At 42.3% G+C, this 22,914-nt stretch overlaps 2 protein-coding genes across 5 annotated transcripts in view; one reads left to right on the plus strand and one right to left on the minus strand.

The window, feature by feature from the left end:
- ATG4A (autophagy related 4A cysteine peptidase) overlaps nucleotides 1-10,518 on the plus strand; it is a 30,790-nt gene extending 20,272 nt beyond the window's left edge. For 2 of the 3 annotated variants that reach the window (XM_058196540.1, XM_058196542.1), the window contains exons 8-13: nucleotides 4,104-4,291; nucleotides 6,457-6,535; nucleotides 6,914-7,059; nucleotides 7,721-7,777; nucleotides 8,470-8,581; nucleotides 8,713-9,677. In XM_058196540.1, the coding sequence (XP_058052523.1) occupies nucleotides 4,104-4,291; nucleotides 6,457-6,535; nucleotides 6,914-7,059; nucleotides 7,721-7,777; nucleotides 8,470-8,581; nucleotides 8,713-8,819 (689 nt within the window). In that variant the 3' untranslated portion in view covers nucleotides 8,820-9,677. The other variant, XM_058196541.1, reaches the window with a different exon arrangement.
- A 3,098-nt stretch (nucleotides 10,519-13,616) lies between these two features.
- Nucleotides 13,617-22,914, minus strand: part of COL4A6 (collagen type IV alpha 6 chain) — a 199,797-nt gene continuing 190,499 nt past the window's right edge. For both annotated transcript variants that reach the window (XM_058196534.1, XM_058196536.1), the window contains exons 39-45: nucleotides 21,581-21,742; nucleotides 21,141-21,239; nucleotides 19,501-19,647; nucleotides 18,159-18,275; nucleotides 17,100-17,291; nucleotides 15,970-16,256; nucleotides 13,617-14,420 (exon numbers count right to left, since the gene is read on the minus strand). In XM_058196534.1, the coding sequence (XP_058052517.1) occupies nucleotides 14,166-14,420; nucleotides 15,970-16,256; nucleotides 17,100-17,291; nucleotides 18,159-18,275; nucleotides 19,501-19,647; nucleotides 21,141-21,239; nucleotides 21,581-21,742 (1,259 nt within the window). In that variant the 3' untranslated portion in view covers nucleotides 13,617-14,165. The remainder of the gene's footprint in view (nucleotides 14,421-15,969; nucleotides 16,257-17,099; nucleotides 17,292-18,158; nucleotides 18,276-19,500; nucleotides 19,648-21,140; nucleotides 21,240-21,580; nucleotides 21,743-22,914) is intronic.

Here is a 22,914-nt window from a genome sequence, read left to right on the forward strand (position 1 = left end):
TGCAGCTGCGCGGTGATAGAGGAGCCCTCGTGGCTCCCGGTGACACCTATCCTGCGCAGGCTGCACTGGCTACCTGTGGCCTTCGGGTGCGCTTCAAGGTGTTGGTGAAACGTCTTTAAAGCGCTCCATGGCATAGGGCCGGGTTATTACGGACCGCCTGCTGCTACGAATACCTCTCACCGACCCGTGCGCTCTCACAGAGGGACTCCTCAGGGTGCCGTCGGTAGCGACAGTGTCGTCTGGCGACACCCAGGGAAGGGCCTTCTCTGTGGGGCTCCGCCCTCTGGAGCGAACTCCCCAGGACTCCGTCAACTTCCGGACCTCCGAACCTTCGCATGAGCTTAAAACTCACTTATTCATCTGCGCTGGACTGGGTTAGTTTTTTTTTAAGTTTATGGGTTTTTAATGGGTTTTACTTCTAAATTTTAATTCTGGCCAATTTAATAAGTTTTTTAATAGTATTTTAATTGTATTTATAGTGTATTATGTATTTTTACTTGGCTGTGAACCGCCCTGAGTCCTTCGGGAGAACGGCGGTATACAAATTTAAATAATAGATAAATAAATAAATAAATAAAAATATTTCTAAGCAAAGTGAATATTCTTTGCGGACTGACAAATTAATAGGGAATCTTTTCTTTTCTTTCTTTCTTTTTTCTTTCTTTTTTACCAGAAAAAATGTGCCGGGTCCCAGCCCAGGGTTGCCCCAGGTCTCACTGCAGTTCACTGTCATATAGGAGCTCCGTCCACCCAGCCAAGACCTCGGGAGCTCCCGGTGGTAGTTGGAAGCCTCTGTTGCTGATCGTACCCCTTCGCCTGGGGATAAACCACATCAACCCAGTCTATGTCGACGCTTTTAAGGTAGAGCTCTCTGGCAGACGTTGTGGAGGAGCTGGTTTGCTTAAGGCTTATTTTCTCAGCCATAAGATATCAATTGTTTTATTAGACACGAACGCACACATATAGAAACGAACATGCACACACACATGTCATAAACTGTTTCAACTCCTACCCTCAAAGCAGCTATAGAGCACTGCACACCAGAACAACTAGACACAAGAACAGTTATTTCCCGAAGGCCATCACTCTGCTAAACAAATAATTCCCTCAACACTGTCAGACTATTTACTGAATCTGCACTACTATTAATCGTTTCATAGTTCCCATCGCCAATCTCTTTCCACGTATGACTGTATGACTACAACTTGTTGCTGGCAATCCTTATGATTTATATTGATATACTGATCATCAATTGTGTTGTAAATGTTGTACCTTGATGAACGTATCTTTTCTTTTATGTACACTGAGAGCTTATGCACCAAGACAAATTCCTTGTGTGTCCAATCACACTTGGCCAATAAAATTCTATTCTATTCTATAAGAATAGCCATTAAAACATTGAAATGACCTGGATGGTCCAGAGTAGGAATTGATACAGGCAGTCTTCAACTTACAACCAGAACTGAGCTCAAAATTTCTAAATTGCTAAGCAAGAGTGAATTTTGCCCCATTTTATGACTTTTCCTGCCATTGTTGTTAATCACTGCGGCTGTTAAATTAGTAAGACAGCTGTTAAGTGAATTTGGCTTCCCCTTTGGCTTTGCTTACCAGAAGGTCGCAAAAGGGGATCACCTGAGCCCTTTTAGACATGCAACCGTCATAAATATGAGTCAGTTGCCAAGCATCTGAATGTTGATCATGTGACCATGGGGATGCTGAAATGGTCGTGTGAAAAACGGTCATAAATCACTTTTTTCAGTACCGCTATAAATTTGGTCACTGAACCAAAGAGCCTCGTTGGCGCAGTGGTTAGAGTGCAGTACTGCAGGCAGAAGTAGAAGAAGTTCAAATCCCACCAGGCTCAAGGTTGACTCAGCCTTCTATCCTTCCGAGGTTGGTAAAATGAGCCCCCAAATTGTTGGGGGCAATATGCTGACTCCGTAAACTGCTTAAAGTGGGCTGTAAAGCAGTATATAAATCTAAGTGCTATTGTGGAACGAACTGTTATAAATTAAGGACTATCTGTACTAGAAAAATGAACTTGCCCGATCATGGTTTCACTTAACGATCATGGTTTCACTTAACGCTAGCAATAGCAATAGCACTTAGACTTATATAACACTTCACAGTGCTTGTACAGCCCTCTCTAAGTGGTTTACAGAGTCAGCCTATTGCCCCTAACAATCTGGATCCTCATTTTACTGATCTCGGAAAGATGGAAGGCTGAGTCAAACTTGAGCCTAGTGAGATTCGAACTGCCAAATTGCAGTCAGTCGGTAGTCAGCAGAAGTAGCCTGCAGTACTGCATTCTTCACCACTGTGCCACTACTTCATGAAAATGCTGAAATTGTATCAGAATTTAGGCCATCTTTAAAATACACAGTTTTAAGTTAATTCTGAGATTACATAAACTCTTCGTTGCTTAATTTCTAATACACATAATCCTTCCTATATTCTGAATGCAGTTAAGTTATATATCTGTATCTATCATCTATCTATCTATCAATCTCTCTGTCTGTCTATCAATCATCTACATACGCATACATACACATTATATATATATATTTACCACATATACATACTCGCAGTTAAGTAATATTCTAGTTCGGACGCTAGTGACGTTTTTGCAACTGGGAAATGTAATTTATTTCTGCTTCTGCGGACATGGCAGGTTATAATGTTCAGCTCTATGTTTGGCTTTTTGGCAGGGTTGGGGGGGGGAGCAGTTCCCAACTCAAATAGATTTGAGAAGCCAGCCAGGAGCTTAAGACATCTATTTTCCAAGTTATTTTTCCAGGAAAATAGAAAAGTCACGCCTCTGTAATTCTGTGATTTGAATATCTTTGTAAGAGAGGGCTTTAGAAAACAGGTGGGGGTAATGCCCTACTGGTCCTGGTCTAGCTCAAAATAAGCAGATTTTGACCTGGAGGAACTAGATAATAAGCTGCCTTGAATTCCGTTGCTGAAGGAAAGAAGTACAAATAATATATTTGTGGGAAAGTAAATATTTTTTTTTCTTTCTCCCTTGGATCTTTAGGAATGCTTTAAGATGCCACAATCTTTAGGAGCTTTAGGAGGAAAACCAAACAATCCTCCAAGACGGAGTGGCTGTGGATGCCGGCATCCCGGTACAGTCAGCTGAGTCCGCGGCTGACTGTCGGGAGGCGAGTCATTGGCCCCGATGGAGAGGGTGCGCAATTTGGGCGTTCTCCTGGATGAGCGGCTGTCTTTTGAAGACCATTTGACGGCCGTCTCCAGGAGAGCTTTCCACCAGGTTCGCCTGGTGCGCCAGTTCGCCCTTTCTGAACCGGGATGCCTTGTGCACAGTCACTCACGCCCTTGTGACGTCTCGTCTGGACTACTGCAATGCTCTCTACATGGGGCTCCCCTTGAGGGGCATCCGGAGGCTACAGTTAGTCAGAATGCAGCTGCGGGTGATAGAGGAGCCCTCGTGGCTCCCGAGTGACACCTATCCTGCGCAGGCTGCACTGGCTACCTGTGGCCTTCGGGTGCGCTTCAAGGTGTTGGTGAACGTCTTTAAAGCGCTCCATGGCATAGGGCCGGGTTACTTACGGGACCGCCTGCTGCTACGAATACCTCTCACCGACCCGTGCGCTCTCACAGAGGGACTCCTCAGGGTGCCGTCGGTAGCGACAGTGTCGTCTGGCGACGCCCAGGGAAGGGCCTTCTCTGTGGGGCTCCCGCCCTCTGGAACGAACTCCCCAGGACTCCGTCAACTTCCGGACCTCTGAACCTTTCGCCGTGAGCTTAAAACTCACTTATTCATCTGCGCTGGACTGGGTTAGTTTTTTAAGTTTATGGGTTTTAATGGGTTTTACTTCTAAATTTTAATTCTGGCCAATTTAATAAGTTTTTTAATAGTATTTTAATTGTATTTATAGTGTATTATGTATTTTTACTTGGCTGTGAACCGCCCTGAGTCCTTCGGTATACCGTCTTTAGCGGTATACAAATTTAAATAATAAATAAAATAAATAAATAAATAAAAATATTTCTAAGCAAAGTGAATATTCTTTGCGGACTGACAAATTAATAGGGAATCTTTTCTTTTCTTTCTTTCTTTTTTCTTTCTTTTTTACCAGAAAAAATGTGCCGGGTCCCAGGCCAGGGTTGCCCCAGGTCTCACTGCAGTTCACTGTCATATAGGAGCTCCGTCCACCCAGCCAAGACCTCGGGAGCTCCCGGTGGTAGTTGGAAGCCTCTGTTGCTGATCGTACCCCTTCGCCTGGGGATAAACCACATCAACCCAGTCTATGTCGACGCTTTTAAGGTAGAGCTGTCTGGCAGACGTTGTGGAGGAGCTGGTTTGCTTAAGGCTTATTTTCTCAGCCATAAGAGATCAATTGTTTTATTAGACACGAACGCACACATATAGATACGAACATGCACACACTCACACACACATGTCATAAACTGTTTCAACTCCTACCCTCAAAACGACGCTATAGAGCACTGCACACCAGAACAACTAGACACAAGAACAGTTTTTTCCCGAAGGCCATCACTCTGCTAAACAAATAATTCCCTCAACACTGTCAGACTATTTACTGAATCTGCACTACTATTAATCGTTTCATAGTTCCCATCGCCAATCTCTTTCCACGTATGACTGTATGACTACAACTTGTTGCTGGCAATCCTTATGATTTATATTGATATACTGATCATCAATTGTGTTGTAAATGTTGTACCTTGATGAACGTATCTTTTCTTTTATGTACACTGAGAGCTTATGCACCAAGACAAATTCCTTGTGTGTCCAATCACACTTGGCCAATAAAATTCTATTCTATTCTATAAGAATAGCCATTAAAACATTGAAATGACCTGGATGGTCCAGAGTAGGAATTGATACAGGCAGTCTTCAACTTACAACCAGAACTGAGCTCAAAATTTCTAAATTGCTAAGCAAGAGTGAATTTTGCCCCATTTTATGACTTTTCCTGCCATTGTTGTTAATCACTGCGGCTGTTAAATTAGTAAGACAGCTGTTAAGTGAATTTGGCTTCCCCTTTGGCTTTGCTTATCAGAAGGTCGCAAAAGGGGATCACATGACCTGCAACCATCATAAATATGAGTCAGTTGCCAAGCATCTGAATGTTGATCATGTGACCATGGGGATGCTGAAATGGTCGTGTGAAAAACGGTCACTTTTTTCAGTACCATTATAAATTTGGTCACTAAACCAAAGAGCCTCGTTGGCGCAGTGGTTAGAGTGCAGTACTGCAGGCAGAAATAGAAGAAGTTCAAATCCCACCAGGCTCAAGGTTGACTCAGCCTTCTATCCTTCCGAGGTTGGTAAAATGAGCCCCCAAATTGTTGGGGGCAATATGCTGACTCCGTAAACTGCTTAAAGTGGGCTGTAAAGCAGTATATAAGTCTAAGTGCTATTGTGGAACGAACTGTTATAAATTAAGGACTATCTGTACTAGAAAAATGAACTTGCCCGATCATGGTTTCACTTAACGATCATGGTTTCACTTAACGCTAGCAATAGCAATAGCACTTAGACTTATATAACACTTCACAGTGCTTGTACAGCCCTCTCTAAGTGGTTTACAGAGTCAGCCTATTGCCCCTAACAATCTGGATCCTCATTTTACTGATCTCGGAAAGATGGAAGGCTGAGTCAAACTTGAGCCAGTGAGATTCGAACTGCCAAATTGCAGTCAGTCGGTAGTCAGCAGAAGTAGCCTGCAGTACTGCATTCTTAACCACTGTGCCACTACTTCATGAAAATGCTGAAATTGTATCAGAATTTAGGCCATCTTTAAAATACACAGTTTTAAGTTAATTCTGAGATTACATAAACTCTTCGTTGCTTAATTTCTAATACACATAATCCTTCCTATATTCTGAATGCAGTTAAGTTATATATCTATATCTATCATCTATCTATCTATCAATCTCTCTGTCTGTCTATCAATCATCTACATACGCATACATACACATTATATATATATATTTACCACATATACATACTCGCAGTTAAGTAATATTCTAGTTCGGAGGCTAGTGACGTTTTTGCAACTGGGAAATGTAATTTATTTCTGCTTCTGCGGACATGGCAGGTTATAATGTTGAGCTCTATGTTTGGCTTTTTGGCAGGGTTGGGGGGGAGCAGTTCCCAACTCAAATAGATGTGAGAAGCCAGCCAGGAGCTTAAGACATCTATTTTCCAAGTTATTTTTCCAGGAAAACAGAAAAGTCATGCCTCTGTAATTCTGTGATTTGAATATCTTTATAAGAGAGGGCTTTAGAAAACAGGTGGGGGTAATGCCCTACAGGTCCTGGTCTAGCTCAAAATAAGCAGATTTTGACCTGGAGGAACTAGATAATAAGCTGCCTTGAATTCCGTTGCTGAAGGAAAGAAGTACAAATAATATATTTGTGGGAAAGTAAATATTTTTTTTTCTTTCTCCTTTGGATCTTTAGGAATGCTTTAAGATGCCACAATCTTTAGGAGCTTTAGGAGGAAAACCAAACAATGCCTACTACTTTATAGGATTTCTGGGTAAGGAAAAATGAAGTTGTTGTAGTAGTTCTATTGAAGAATTCTTCTAAACCTGAAGTAGCAAATAAGAAAAACACCAGGGGAAGAGAAATCACAGTAAAGAGCTTATACTGAAGATTGGAATCCAGTCTATTCTCCACAGCCTCGGGCCTTGTAGGGAAGATTCACACAAGCCATATTCATCTCAGCTTGCTTCTTAGCTGAAGAGAGGAGTACTTTAGGACTTGATTTGAAGAATGAATCTCCCCCTTTCTGTGGACATCCAGATTTGGGGCCGTAGCAGATCCTGATGTTTATGTGGACAACTGCAGTGCAAAGCTGCCCAGTTTTCATTTCCACTCATGGCTATCCAACCCCTTTCTTGCTTCTTTCTTGTAGGAAATGAATTGATCTACCTGGACCCTCACACCACCCAGGTCTTTGTAGATTTGGATGAGAGTGGCGCAGTTGATGACCATAGCTTTCACTGCCAGCAAGCCCCCCACCGGATGCAGATAATGAACCTCGATCCCTCTGTAGCATTAGTAAGTATTGTGATGGGGTGTAGTGAGGAGGTGGACACACAGACCCTGCCCCGCCCCCTGAAGAATGTGCCTTGTTCAAGGAATCCAACGTAGGCAACAGGCTGCTGATTACATTTTCAAAGAAGTTTGTTGTTGGAATTCTGATAAATGGTTAAACATAGTTCTAGGCGTTAAGACCAGGGCTGTCCAAACTTAGCAATTTTGAGACTTGTGGACTTCAGCTCCCAGAATTCCCCAGCCAGCCACAATTTTGGGAGTTGAAGTTCACAAGTCCTTAAAGTTGCCAAGTTTGGAGAGCCCTGTTTTAGACATTTATACAACAGAGTAACCTATAACCCCGTCTGCTTGTTTTGACAGTGTATTATATACATTAAGCTGCTGTGATTTGTAAAAAAGGAGTTTTGGCAATAACTTAGCATGCCTGTGAACACAATTCATGTGTATTTTGGCTTAGTTCTTACTGAGATGAAAAGCCACTTTGAATTTGTTCCGATTATTTGTGAGTGTTTTGTATTAGCACCTAAGTTCACTGTTTCAAGGATGCCTAATAATAATGGCTAATACCTTTCCAAAATAATTGGAAGGAATGTATAATGACCAAATGTTTCTATCATTGGATTATTCCTTGTTTTTCCTTTCTAATATTTTTCAATTGTTACAGGGATTCTTTTGTAAAGAAGAAAAGGACTTTGATAACTGGTGTAGCTTTGTGCAAAAGGCAAGTATTAGGAAAGGCATAAAACTTGAAAATTATTATCATTTCTTGTTTTGTGTTGAACAATTTACGATTAGAAGGATTGATAATAACCAGAGTGATAGAAAGATTGAAAACGAGATGCCCACAGCTCTGATACATATTTGATGTTTGTTTATTCCATTGTATTGAATGTTATTATAATTATTTTTTTGTTGTTTCTTTGCTGTGCTGATATTTTTTTAAACTTGTCTTCCTGAAGAGGTCTTTGTAAGCCCTTCTGTAAGATCTTCTGTAAGATCTTCTGTGCGCTTAACGTATATGGTGTTTTAAATGCAGCTGTGATCTTGCACGAGCAACCCCAAAAGAAAATCACAAATAGAAAAATACAGCTATTATTTCTAAAAATGGGTTTTTATTGGCCTGGAAATTCATTCGTTCCTTGCCTTTTAATGCCTTTTATTTGGTATTTAAGAACGAGAATTAAATAGCTTAGTGAATTTGAACTTTTGATTCAAAAAATAGCTCAAGTGATAAATTTTGGATTATATTTTTTCATACAAAATGTAAAAAGTGTTAACATAGAAGAAACAGGAAGGCATGGTCTACAGTTCCCAGCTCTTAAACATTCAGCATGGTGTTTTGAAGTCTTGAGGGTTGGGTGGCTAATAGGTTTTAAGTGCTGCAATTTGCAAATGGCATTTCCTCCCTCCCAGGAGATACATAAGAAGCAGAGTCTGCGGATGTTTGAGCTGGTTCAGAAGCACCCACCACATTGGCCCCCTTTTGTACCTCCCACAAAACCAGAAGTCACCACCACCGGAGCAGGTAAAGAGGCGTTTCGTAGGGATCTCCTTCACTTCCTCCATTGTGCTACCTGGCTGTGATCTGTGTTAACTTTGTCCACACAATATGCTCACAGCCTTAAATCAGAATTGATTCATTTTCTGCATTTACAGAAAGCGCCCGATTGCAAAAGAACCTCAGTTTAACATGTGGTGTGAATGAAGCTCCAAGGATTATAAGTGAACTAAGCCTGTTTGGACACTTGGCCCCAAGGGGGTAAATTTCTGAATGGCAGCTCCTTAAAGCAGTGGCATGCTCCTAGGAAGTGAGACAGCAATTGTGGGTGGGTGCTACTTTCCTGCTCTGAAGCAACTTTTTGAAATCAAGGCCAAAGTTTGCTCGCTTGCACGAGCAAACGTCTTGTCCATTTCTTCTGGATCAAAAAATTGATCAATTTGGGTGAAGTCAACATTAAGCCTCTTATGCCATAACGGAAAGGATGGTAAGGAAGTTTTATTGCAGACAGCTAAGTTATACTGGGAGAGGTCATCTGCAATCTCTGATGGGTTGATTTGTACCTCCCTCATTTGCTTTCCAACAGCCATTCTCCATCCAATTTCCCACATATAAGTAGTCCTCGACTTAACAATGGTTCATTTAGTGACCAACATTACAATGGTTGGGAAAAAAAGGTTTTTATGACCATTTTTCACACTTACGACGATTGCAGTATCCCCATGGTCACATAATCAAAATTTGGATGCTTGGCAATTGGTTCATATTTATGACCGTTGCAGTGGCCCAGGGTTATGGGAGTCACTTTTTATGACCAGAAGGTCATAAGTCAATGGGGAAACCCGATTCACTTAACAACCGTGTTAATAACTTAACAGCAAATTAACAGAACTGCAGTGATTCCCTTAACAACTGTGGTTAGAAAGATTGTCAAATGGGGTGAAATTCACTGAACAAAGAAATTTTGGGCTCAATTGAGGTTGCAAGTCGAGGACTACCTATAGTTAGGAGTGCAGTTTTTGGTATTCCCAGCCTTGGGGGGCATCAGGTTGACAACACTTGAATGGGGAGGTTTTTATAAGAGCAAACCTATTTTTACAAAGAAATCCAGTTTCTCCGTTTTTCTTAGAGCTCATTGACTCCACGGATAAATTATTTGAAATGGAAGAAGAGTTTGAAATCTTAAGCGTATGAAGGCAACCTGGCGGAATAAAACCACAGCGCCTTTCTCACCCTGAAGTGCCTGCCTGTGAACAGACACAAGACCTCAGGAGAACAGTTCCAAAAAAGCACTTCTCGAGAAGAGCATGGATCCTGGCTCCCCAGCCCCTGTGTTTGTCCCCCCCCCCCCGCCGCCCTTCTCCCCAAGGAAAGAATCTTGTCTGAAGAAGAGCTCTCGGAGATCCTGAAAGCAAAAACTGGCTCCTCCTTGTATTGCTGAGAACAGTCTTGCCAGCCTCAACAACAGCCAGATGGTAACTATAATATAATGCAATAGCTTTGCTCACGTCGAAGGCATGACCGTGTCGAGAAGTGTGTTCACCTCTTATTCCTTCACTTGGACAATTTTTTTAGGAGTAAAGGTCACTGCCTTGTTTTCTTTTTCAACGATTCGGGCGAAACCCATGCTTTTATTCAGCCTCTTCACATTTCTTGCCACAGCACTTGGAAACCCCAAAGGGTTTTTATGGAAGGAAGCATATAAAATGTGCAATTTTTCAAAAACGTTTCTTGTTTCTAGGAAATACATTAATAAGCAGAGGACTGGAAGGCAACCTTTCAACTCCTCCCATGTTCTTGCGACATACAGAAGGTCTCTTTATAATTATGACGACCCTTTTTCACTTTGACTTTAACTTCAAATCATTATTAAACCTCTTTTGCTCCTGAGTAAAAGAAAACATGTTTTTTGTTTCAACTGTATCTTATTTATTTGAAATTAAACATTTACATGTTTCCCCTTGTTAAGAGCACTTTATTTGTGCAACTCATTTCTTAATTGTTGAATAGGTTGGATGCCAGTTTGGGGAGTTGGAGCTTTTTAAGAACCAGAGAAGGGTATCTATCAAAATAAAAGTTGTTGGCCTCAGTTTTCTGATTGTTTTCTACCCTGATATGGTTATGTGTATGTAATATTAACTCCACATCATGTGGCCACATAGGTGACTAATTACATCAATCATCACTACACTGGCAAGTTAGAAAATTGCGCTAGCTAGTGCCATTGTCATACGCAGAATTAAATGCCTCATTGGTGGGAGTTTGCATTTATAGTCAGAGTTCGACTTACAACCATTTGCTTAGTTCAAAGTTACAATGGCACTGAAAAAATGGACTCACAAGTATTCACATTTACAATCACGGCAGCAACTTCAGGGTTGCATGTTCAAAATTTGGGCACTTGGCAAGCAGCATGTACAGGTAGTCCTCAACTTATGACCACAATTGGGCCCCAGATTCATGTTGTTAAGTGAGAAATTTGTTAAGTGAGTTTTGTTCCATTTTACGACTTTTCCTGCCACATTTGTTATGGCGGTTGTTAAGTGAATCTGGCTTCTGACAAGCATTGTCTCTGCTTGTCAGAAGATTGCAAAAGGGGATCACATGACCCCAGGACACAGCAACTGTCCATCAACATGAACCAGTTGTCCAGCATCCAAATGTAAATCACATGACCTTGGGGATGCTGCAGTGGTCATAAGTGTGAAAAATGTTGCTTTCTTCAGTGCCATATAAGAGTCACTAAATTAACTCTTGTAAGTCGAGGACTACCTGTATTTGTGATGGTTACAGCACCCCTCGATCATGAGATCTCTACCGAAGACCTTTCCAGGTGTCTTCTGACAAGTCGATATTGCAAACTGGATTAATTCAACAACCATGTGATTCACTTAACTGCAATGATTTGCTTAACAACCGTGGCAAAAAAAGGTAATAAAATCAGGCACAACTGACTATTCTTTTCTGGGTTGGCTTGATCAATACAGTCATTATGTAGAACTGGGACTCCATTCTTAAGCCCAATTTCTGTTTTATGCATTCAAAAATTTCTTTCAAAGTCTATTTAAATCTGAACATTTTCTGTGTGAAAATTGCCTTCTCTGATCAAGACCTAAAAGTCCTGGAGGGTGGCCAACAAACTCTTGCTGATGGTTTAATTGGTGTTTTTGGCCACTAAAGAAGATTGGACTGCATGATCTTTGGGGTCCTTTCTAACTCCTCAATTCTACTTTGGTCACCAAAGCTGAGTATAAATCCACTTGACAACTTATACAAGTTGAGTAACGTGTCTGGAGAGAGTCACCAAGCTCTCTAAGGAGGCAATGGAATATAACTCACAAAGCCGGATGTGCTGTTTTACTACTTTTTAGGGGGAAAAAAGAGTCAAAATATAATCAGTGCTCTGAAGATACTTTCAGCAGTGCATTACAAAATGCAAGACTAGTAAAAATAAAATCAAGAAAACCATAATATTGGCAGACGAGTCAGTTCATCCAACTTCTACTCAGTGTTACATTTACATAAAAGTAACCTATTTAATACTATATTAATTATTTCAAGCACCAGCAATTCCAAAGCTACCTCAAATTTTTTTTTAGAACTATTGTGGAAATGAAATCCATGACATGCAACTGAATAATCAATAGGTGACTTATCTCATGTACAATTAGAGCACAGAGACAGTTGAAGTAATGATCTTTGAAACTGTTTTCATAAAAATTGGTAACTGTTGCTCCAGTTTGTACACCTATTGCAAATGGAGTAATATGTCTGCTATATAAACATAAAGGTCCTGTGCCAACATCTGTAATAGTGGATTATTCATGGATCAACATCTTATGGCTGTATAAAGTCCAAGAACATTTGTATAACATGAATATCAGTAGGCTGTTAAGGAATTAAGAAGACAGTCTTCAAGGTAATTGTGTTGACCCATTCTCCAGGTGGAAACAGACGGGCTAAGGCTGTAAAAACAGCTTGTAGAAAAAAGGACAAAACAGATATAATGTAGAACCAAGGGAGTGAAAAGTTTAAGCAGGGCGGACACTACTCGAGGTGAGCCAAGACACAGTAGATCATAGCTGGGCCATGCAGGTATGGACAAAGAAGCATCATAGAGTTAAGCTCTGAGAGAGATTAGAAAACATGCCAATTTGCTAATCTGCTCCTTCCTGACTAGAATACCAGGAGAATTTATCAGATGTAAACTAAGTCTCTCCTGTTTTCAGTATTCTTAGCCAACAGAATTGTAGCCTGGGAGGTAACCTCTCAGCCTTTCTGCTTAGCGGTTTTTAACATAGTTTCCTTAAGTAAATCATCTTAATATGTTCAGTTGCTTCCTAGTCAACCAAGGTGAATTCTGCATCTAACTTCTTTGGGTGATCCTATGTGCTGGATCTCTGCCATTCTTTTTCCTTTTCACTCCACCAGATCTGAATAATTCTTCTGTTGGTTAATTAACCATAGCTATGACCAAGCCTGGAACACGTTAACAATCCGCAAACATTACCTAAAATGGGTTTCCTGCCCACCTAGTTTCTCAGTCTGGATGCAACATGAAACTATGATTCATGAGCCCAGAAAACATTCAGATGTCCCAGCACAGAAAGGAAGGAGCGGTCTCATCAGATAAATTCAAGTCATACTTTGGCATCTGAGCCAAGATTTGTCATGTTCAAGAGCAGAGGTCTTCAAACTTGGCAGCTTTAAGACTTGTGGATTTCAACTCCCAGAATTCTGGGAGTTGAAGTCCACAAGTCTTAAAGCCGCCAAGTTTGGGGACCCCTGTTCAAGTAGGTCTGTGAGTAGCACCAGTGGATGCCATGAAAGAATGCTACTTGCATTCTTGCAGAGGTTCTGAAACATTTGTAAGAAAGCATCACACAGAGTAGTAACAATACTAGATTAACATTCTTGGGCTGAATAATCAAGCAGGTGAAATCAAATTGCATCATCGCTATAAAACATCTTCATCTTCAAAAGATGCACGTTATCATCCTTCTAATAGGCCGGCTCCTCGTGTTATGGATGAAAAATCCCAATATTTTCCACTCCTAACAAGTTTTGTTTATTTTATTGTCACTTCACTGTTTAATAGATTGCCAGGCAGGCTTTGATCAATGTAGTTAACTATTTCACAAACCTGAACCTTCAAATCTGATCATATCACCGATCATAGAACAGATACACTTTTAGACAGTTAACTATGTTAAATAAGCAGCTAATTTAAGATGAATATGAATGAGGAACATGATTAGAAGAGGAGTGTGTGCATGCAGGCAAAAACATTTGTGAAAGTCCTGACATGTCTTAAATCCTTAACACGGAACGACCTTACGATCATAATCTCAAGAAGAAATCTTTGCTCAAGATCTGTGTATTTTGTGAAAATCAGTTTAGTTCATCAAAGCCAAGAGAATGTGGTAGTTGGGAAGGCAGAAAAGGACTTTGAGGTAGCCAGGAAGATAAAAACAAGTGGGAAAGATAGCACCATATTTTGATGGAGACAAGAGGGCTCTGGGGAGATTTGGGAAGATGTCAATTGCCCAGCTGGGACACAAATGCTAATTTCTTGGTCTTAGAGGAATAAGGTCTCACATCCAGGCCTTTGCTACAAATTTTTCATGCAGACTTGGCACCGTCCCACCCGTGTCCGGAGCTGGCCCGCTTTCAGCGTTTCGGAGATGGGAGAGACAGCAAACTGTTGGGTTGCCTCCACCGTGGTCAGCCAAAAGCTGTACTTGTTGGAAAAGTAATGGCACGTTCCTCGGGCACCGTTGCACTCAATGAAAGGCGTGGCACGGAAGTCCTCTAGGCAGGATCCGGGAGAGACCAGGGACTGGCCACCGCCTTCAGTAGCCGTATGCTGAAAGAAAGCACCAGCGAGAGAATGATGTTGGTGTGGAGAATCGTATCAATTGTACTACGGAAGATCAAATACACATCTGAGTCCAACAAATGGCCAGTTTCCATGAGGATGGATCGCCCAGTTGACCACAGGCAACTGGCTTTGAGAGTCACAGCCAAATTCAAATCACTGGAGTTTTCATAAACAGACAGGGCCAACATTTGACCAGGATGGTATAAGATCTCTTGCCTTGAGCAGGAGGCTGGCGTAGAAGACCTCCGAGGTCCTTTCCAGCCCCATGATTCTAAGTTCATATGAAAATTGCTATTTGTTTCCCCTGCTATTAAAAGCCTCACTGGGTGTTGCTAGACAGGCTAGGAAAGTTTAAAAAATAAAGAATCCAACAAACACCAAAGCCTCCATTTTAAATATAGAACACAATGAACTCACCTAAAAATTAAAGGCATTAAAGTGCCATCCCAAAGGTAACTGGTCTTTCTTGTTTTTTTTCTTTGAAAACTTTTTGCTTCTCATCCAAGAAGCTTCTTCAGTTTCCTTTCCTTTCCTTTCCTTTCCCCTGCCCTTCCATTCCCCTCCCCCTCCCTGTTCTGAAGAAGCTTCTTGAATGAGAAGCAAAATGTTTTCCAGGAAAAAAAAAAACCCAAGAAAATCCAGTTGCCTTTTGAAAAGCACTTTTGGGACAACCATGACATGGATGATTGAGAACCTCCATAAACACTAAAATGCAATCTGTTGTGACTCCGGCCCCTGAGCCTGTCCTCATGGAGGAGGATGACTCTGAGAGTGATGGGGAGGAGCTGACAAAGCCTTCCTCTCCAGGACCCTCCTCCTCCCTGGCACCACCCCAGGTTCCAGCTGCAGGCCAGGAGGAGGAGCTGACAAGACCTCCCTCCCCTGGACCCTCCTCCTCCCTGGCAATGCCTCAGGTGCCAGCTACGGAAGATCAATCTTGGATTGACCCGAGGCAGCGACGAAAAGATACGCAGCAAAGGAAGAGGTGTGGCAGGCCCAGAGATTGCTGAGCCACACCCCACAGGGGATAAAAGCGGGTGGAGTTGCCATCTGGCCCTTGTGACAGACAAAAAGCTACCAAGTGCAAACTGCAGATCGGTCGTTTGGGAGTTAAAGGCCTGGACTGTGCAAAGGCTTTCTTTCTGTGAGCTCTTGGCAACGGATCTTGGACACGTGGGCTTCTGTCTCCGTAAGAGATAAAGAATTCGGAACTTGGCAGGCCTTTGCACTGTAGCTGCCAAGTATTTCCTTCACTACCGAAAATCAGGTCTGTTGCAAATATAAAGGACTGTGGGACACGTGTCTCTGCGTCTTCTCTGTGAAGTGGGGAAGGGGACAGAACACAATCCCTTTTGGGTGATAAAATGAGGAAAGGGCTCATGTGGCCGTTAAATGGCAACTGGGGAGAGCCACTGGTGGCCTGAAGATCACCAAGCTACACAGGCCATGGCATGAGCATGGATAGGCGCTCTGTGTATATGCACTGAAAGGATGTGCGTTCCCACACGTGGCTATCTCTTCTGGGATTTCTTACCATGAGGAAGGAGTAGCCAATCCAGAGACTTCGCCAGCCTTCGGGACATTGCGGGATGGTGATGTCCTGGCTGTGGACAGCCACAGCTTGGGATGGTGCTTCGCACACTGAGCAGCGACTGATGTACTGGGCGATTTGGTAGCTGCTGACAGGCATCATGGGTATTGGAGCGGTGGTGGAAAGCCAATAGGATTTATCATTGCGGCTGGCGTAGTAGCACACTTCGTCGATGTTGCAATAAATAAAAGGCATGGTGCTGAAGCGAGGCAGGCAGGAGCCAGCAAAACCTTTGAGAATGGAGAAACAAAGGATGGAGTGGAGCATTAACAAGGACTCCCATTTCTGCAGCAGTGACTGCAAGAATACAGGTAGTCCTCAAGTTACGATCACAGCGGAGCCCCAAATTCATGTTGCTCAGGAAGGGAGTTATGTAATTGTTAAATGAATCTGGCTTCCCCCATTGATTTTGCTAGTTGGAAACTGGCTGGGAAGGTTACAAAAGGTGATCACATGACGCAGCACAGTAGGACTGTCATAAATACATGCCAGTTGCCAAGTGCATGAATTTTGATCATGTGACCACTGCAATGGTTGTCAGTGTGAAAACTAGTCATCTGTCACTTTTTTCGATGTGTTGCAACTTTGAACGATCATTAAACAAATGGTTGTAACTTACAGGACTACCTGTAAGCGTGGTGTGTTCAGAACCCAGCTGCCTGAAAAATCTCAGCTCCTTGACCTATGCTCACAATTGGGACTGGGATTTGGGGAAGCAGCCCTCGTAACTTTAAGGATGGGTTGTAAATCTGTTGTAACTTAGAACCGTCACTAAATGACTAGTCATAAGTCTTTCATGATTGCATAATGCTTAATTAATGCATAATGCATAATTCTTTCGTTAGACTGTATTAAGTCATATAGACAAAAAATCTGGACTATAATTAACATATTTATTGGACTTCCTTCCCTTTCCTCTCTCCTTTCCTTTCCCTTTCCCTTCCCCTTTCCTTCCCCTCCTTTCCCTTCCCCTTCCCGATTGCAAAATCATCTTCATGAATGGAGGGATTCTTTCCTGTCCTCTTATTTTCCTGCTGTTTCCCCTTTTTTCCCAGGCTGGACATGTTGCTTACCCAGATCTTGATTGTGGGACTTCTCCTGGCCCTCCACATACAGCAAACTGTAGCCTTCCCAGAGTTTGTTCATGCCCACTGGGCAGGGTGGGATCTGGTCCGACTGGCTATGTTTCACCAAGGTATAGCCAACCCCAACACTGCGACCTGGCATCCCAGGCAGCCCAGCCAGACCTGGATTCCCAGGACGTCCTGTGAAAAGAGAGGGGAGCTTCCTTGCAGCCGGTGACTGATATCTGCCCAGCAAGATCTGGAGAAGGTTCATTCCCAACTGTCCCAAGCAGATCAGTCTCAGCTGAAGGGACGCAAGTCAAATTGGAGTTTGGGTTGTTAAATTATCATTTCCTTTATTCCCTATAGAACTGCATTGTCTCCTGCTGCACACAAACTGACTACCTAAGGCACTGTGTTTGTGTGTGCGCACGCGTGTGTGTGACTCCTGGCAATTGCCTGGATAGGTCCTTGCAGTTTACTTGGCAACATTTTTGGAAAGAGTTTGCTATTGCCTCTTTCCTCAGACTGATTGGGACTTTGAGTCTAATGAAAGACCAGAACTTAGTTTCCCTGGTTCTAGTCTATAATAACTACATCACATTATGAATTGTCTGAAATGGTATAAGGTATAAGGGGGTTGGACTAGAAGACCTCCAAGGTCCATTCCAACTCAGTTATTCTGTTATTGGCTCTCATTTAAAGCAAGAGGTCTTTGTGAATGCCCCACTTTGATACACCCTCTTTGGACAGGCTATAACCGTCTTGCAGAAGTCCCATTTAGGAACAACTGATGCCTTGGAAAACTTGGCGCCAAACACTTAAGAAAGATCTTAAGATGATTAATCTCTCTTGGGACGATGCCAAAGACTGAAACCTCTGGAAAACACTTGCTGCCCAATGTGCTGTACACGGGATCTAATGAAGATGATGATGAAAAGTAATCTTCTATGAAGATTAACCTCTCTGGCATTTACACATCAGCAGCGTTCCATAAATCGTATCAGTCGTTATCTTACAGTTTTTATAGCACTTCAAGTCAAAAGATGCTAATATATGTAAACTTACCTTCAAATCCTGGTAGCCCTGGAGTTCCTGCAGAACCTGGGTCTCCTACCACACCAGAAGGACCTGGTAAGCCATTATATCCCACCTGGCCAGGTATGCCTGCTTTTCCTTTTGGACCTGGTCATGAACATAAAATTTTTGTCCCATTCATTTATGACAACCATTTCAATTCAGAAGTCACAACCCTTAAGAAGAAGAAGACCAGTTTATCTTGGCTTGGAATCAGATATGTCTAGTCTAATGAAGAGAAGGAGTAGGGGTGACATGATAGCAGTGTTACAATATTTGATGGGCTGCCACAAAGAAGAGGGAGTCAACCTATTTTCCAAAGCACCTGAGGGCAGAACAAGAAGCAATGGGTGGAAACTAATCAAGGAGAGAGCCAACTAAAGAGAAATTTCCTGACAGTTAGAACAATTAATCTGTGAATCAGTCTGCCTCTGGAAGTTGTGGGTCCTTCATCGCTGGAGGATTTTACGAAGAGAGTGGATAACCACTTGTATGAAATGGTATAAGTTCCCCTGCTTCAGCAGGAGGCTGGCCTAAAAGACCTCCAGGGTTTCTTCCAACTCTATTAGTCTGTTATTCTGCTTTTACAAAGTATAAAAAAACAAGCTCTCATTAGGGTTTCTCTTAGAAGTCAGTATTCAAAGCATTCTGTTTTAAGCCTGAATGTCTTTGTAGAGAACCACAGAAAGATCGATCCTCCAAGGATTCTTTAGAGACTGTTATGGTCCATCAGCAGCCTACAGACCTGGCTACAGAGTCAGACAGCGATGAGGCTGAGGTGAGGCCAGGGCCATTGAGGAGTGAGGTGCAGACTCCAGAGCCTCCAGAGACTGAAAGTAGTGAGGCAGAGGAACAGGAGGAGCCTGTTCCTAATGCATGCATGAGAAGAGCTGCCAGAAGGCAAGAGCATCTCAAGCAAAAAGGACAACTCGGGAGTAGGGCCAAGAGATGATTGGCCCCTCCCATAAGGCTTAAAACAGACCAGCACCGGCGTTTCAGCTTTGCTGGAAAACAACGTGGTAGCTGCGTCTTCTGCTTCGTCTATGTCTTTGTTTTTGTGGCTTCTGGACCTTTGCCAGGAAGGGCCTTTGGCAGTTTGCCTAATTGGACTAAGGTTTGTTAGATAACTGAGGAATTTGTGTTGGGAGGCATTTGTTTTACTTTGAGTTGAACGATGCTGGGAATGAAGTAATTCCTGGCTGTTCGAATAATGTTTGTTTTTCCACGGACTGTTTATTACTACCTACTTGGCCCTGGGTCACAACAGAGACCACCTTCTCCAGAATCCCAGCTTTGCATATCCCCATTTCTATGACAGTGTAACTTATTTTACCTTGTGGTCCAGTTTGCCCTTGGAAGCCAGGGTCTCCATTTAAACCAGGGTTGCCATTATTTCCAGGTAATCCGGGTAAGCCAGGAGGAACTCTGACTTCTTTTGGTGGTTGGGTTAGGCCTGGAGCTCCTTGCAGCCCAGGAAAACCTGTATCACACAGAGGAAGGATGACTTGTAAAATGACATTCACGGGGTATCCTACCAATGTGGTTAGAAAATCCAAGGTCATCTTTTTCTGTCATTATTAGAGTGGACAATGTGCAACAATCATGCAATGAATTGCTAAAGGGTAGAACATTCTTCCCTCCCAATTGTTCTTCCTGTCTTCAATCTGTAGTGAAAGATGTCTCAACATAGATAATTCAACACATCTTCAACTTTTCAAAAAAGACCATGGTAAAAAAAAAAAGACTCCAAAATAGACCAAGGATTCCTGACAAAGAAGAGGAATGTCCTATAAAATGGCACGTCTGTTTGTCTGGAACCCCAAATGTAGCACCCAGGGAAGCAGCGACCATTTTTGGATCATCAAGTTCTCCTGAACTAATATAGTAAGCAAAGTTCCATACATTCTGAACCTTGGTAAACATCTCTACCATAACTTCAACTTCAAAACAAACTTGAATTTGGGGTTCTAGGATCTAGGTTTTAGATTCTAGGATGATGTCAATCAAGTCCAGTAAAATTAGGGAAGCAAGAACTACAGAATAGATATTTTAGTAAGACGTATTGTGTGCTCAACATTGCCTGAGTTGAGTTGCAATTTATGAGATATGGACCTTCAGCCCCTGAATCACTTATGTCTGCTTTTTCTTCCATTCCTTGCCTGCTTCCTCATAACCTCTCATAAATGGTTACATAGCCAATCATCTGTCTGATGCTCGTACAGTAGTTCTCAACTTATAATCATAATAGAGCCTGCCCATTATGGTCGTAAATCGTCAACTCAACTTTATGACTTTATTTTTGCAGTAGTTGTTAAGTGAACGTGGAGATTGTAAAGCAACTAATTGTTTGCTATGGGCTGGTTTTCCTGAAAATCAGAAGTAAATGATGGGTTTTGACAACAACACTCTAAAACATGGTCAAGTGACCATCGGATGCTATAAATGGGTACTAGTCAGAGGGACGTGGTGGCTCAGGGGCTAGGATGTTGAGCTTGTTGATTGAAAGGTTGGCAGCTCAGCGGTTCGAATCCCTAGTGCTGCCGTGTAACGGGGTGAGCTCCCGTTACTTGTCCCAGCTTTTGCCAACCTAGCAGTTTCGAAAGCACATAAAAATGCAGGTAGAAAAAATAGGGACCACCTTTGGTGGGAAGGTAACAGCGTTCCATGCGCCTTTGACGTTGAGTCATGCTGGCTACATGACCACGGAGACGTCTTCGGACAGTGCTGGCTCTTCAGCTTTGAAACGAAGATGAGCACTACCCCCTAGAGTCGGCAACGACTAGCACCTATGTGCGAGGGGAACCTTTACCTAGTTGTCAAGAGCCTAAAATGTGATCATATGACTGCAGGGAGGGAGGCCACTGGAACTTTGGAACTGGGAAGGTTAGTCATAACTTCAAATAATTGCTATATGTTCAGTTGTAAATTGAGGACTAAATTGATCTGGAGTTGCATGCATTGTCCAAGACTTACCTGGAAGGCCTGCTTTGCCTTTTGGCCCAGGGAAACCTGGATCACCCAGCGGTCCATCTTTCCCAGGCATTCCCATGAAACCTGGGTCCCCTCTGAGTCCTGAGGAGAAAGAAAAGAGAAAGATCCAGAGGTTGGCTTCTAAATTAGGCAGGACTGAAAATTCATCAGACTCAGCAGCTTCTCCTCTTTTAGAACATTTTGACAAACACTGAAGTTACCTCGATATCCACCTTGCCAGATGGTGTAAATCTTTATTTCTTTGTCAGTAAATATAAATAAAATACTTACACCATTAAACATTTATTGAGAACACCTAGGGTGGAACCATCTTCACCCTCTTTCACCCACACAAACTATCTAAACTTCATTGTCTCTTGCTCACCTGGAATGCAGCCCCTCCCTCTTGGGAATCCAGACTACATTCCACTACATCTCCTTACCTTTGAAACCTGATGCACCAGGGAATCCATTAAGTCCGGGGATGCCTGCATTGCCTTTGAGGCCTGGAAAGCCCGAAGGACCGGGGGGGCCTGGATTACCTCGATCACCTTGATTGAAGGCTGGGCCCGGTGGCCCTGGTGGCCCAAGAGGTCCTTGGAAGCCTGGGCGAAGAAGAACCAAGGAGATGTTTTTGCCAATCAGTCTTTGGTCTGCTGGGAGCTCTGCTCTACAAAATACCCTTAACTCATTCCAGAAGTTCTAAATCCTGAAATTGTGTCCATGCGTTACCTAGGAAGTTGTTGACAGGCCCCTTTAAAAATGATTGTAGGTAGTCCTCATTTATCAACCATAATTGGGAGTGGCCCCTTGGTCGCTAAGTGAAACTGTAACTGTGCTTATGATCCGGCTTCAGCTTTCCTTTGGTTTACAGACCTGAGAAGGTCATAAAAGTGAGGACTGATCACATTATTTTCCTGCGAATAATGGCTAAATGAGGCAGCTGCTAAACAAAGACTACCTGTATTAAAAAGTAGCTCTTCCAACACGGCCACTTTATGTACAAAACATCAAATGAAAGTATCTCATCCCACTTTCATTTGGCCCTTCAGAGGAGGTTAATAAAAATAACAAAACATCTGGAGCATCACTTGAACATGATTGGCATTGGCAAAATCCACCATCAGTCGGTTGCAAAAGTCAGAGTTGTTTGGAACAGGTTACCGTATATCCTGTCACTCATACCATCCAATTTCAACATCTGCCTATCTCAAGTCCTTGGAATGGACTCGATAGGTGGATAAAAATGCCAAATAGGATCTGAACATCTGGCGACCAACCATAATAAAAACAATAACCACAGCACATAACTTTTCTTCTATTTGGAGACAGCATGAATTACATTCCTGATAGGCTCAAACACTTGACAATCCACCAGAGCTCAGAAATTAGTGACTTCAAAAGACCTGGAACCACATGTTAGCTTTGTTTCCCAAGCATGCTTGGCATTGAATTAAACTATTATTCTAGGTTTCAGCAATAAATTGAATAAAAAGCTAACCTTGGGGCTTGAGTTTGTTCATCAGGCTAAGCTCCAACTAACCAAGTTTAATATGTCCTGGGAATGCAGGTGCTAGATTTGTAGCATGTTATGTGACCAGGGTCATTATCTCATGATCCAGCTTAATTTTTCCATGTGAACTTTTGAGCTAAGTTATCCTCTTTTTTAAAAAATAATTTTTATTGAACAGTTTTAAAAAAAGCAAAAAAATATTAACACTTTCTTCTTTTCAACAGTTTTGCATCAGTAATAAATACTTATACATTTTCTCTCTCT

Source organism: Ahaetulla prasina, chromosome 11 (genome assembly GCF_028640845.1).
Source record: "Ahaetulla prasina isolate Xishuangbanna chromosome 11, ASM2864084v1, whole genome shotgun sequence".
Classification (NCBI taxonomy): domain Eukaryota; kingdom Metazoa; phylum Chordata; class Lepidosauria; order Squamata; family Colubridae; genus Ahaetulla; species Ahaetulla prasina.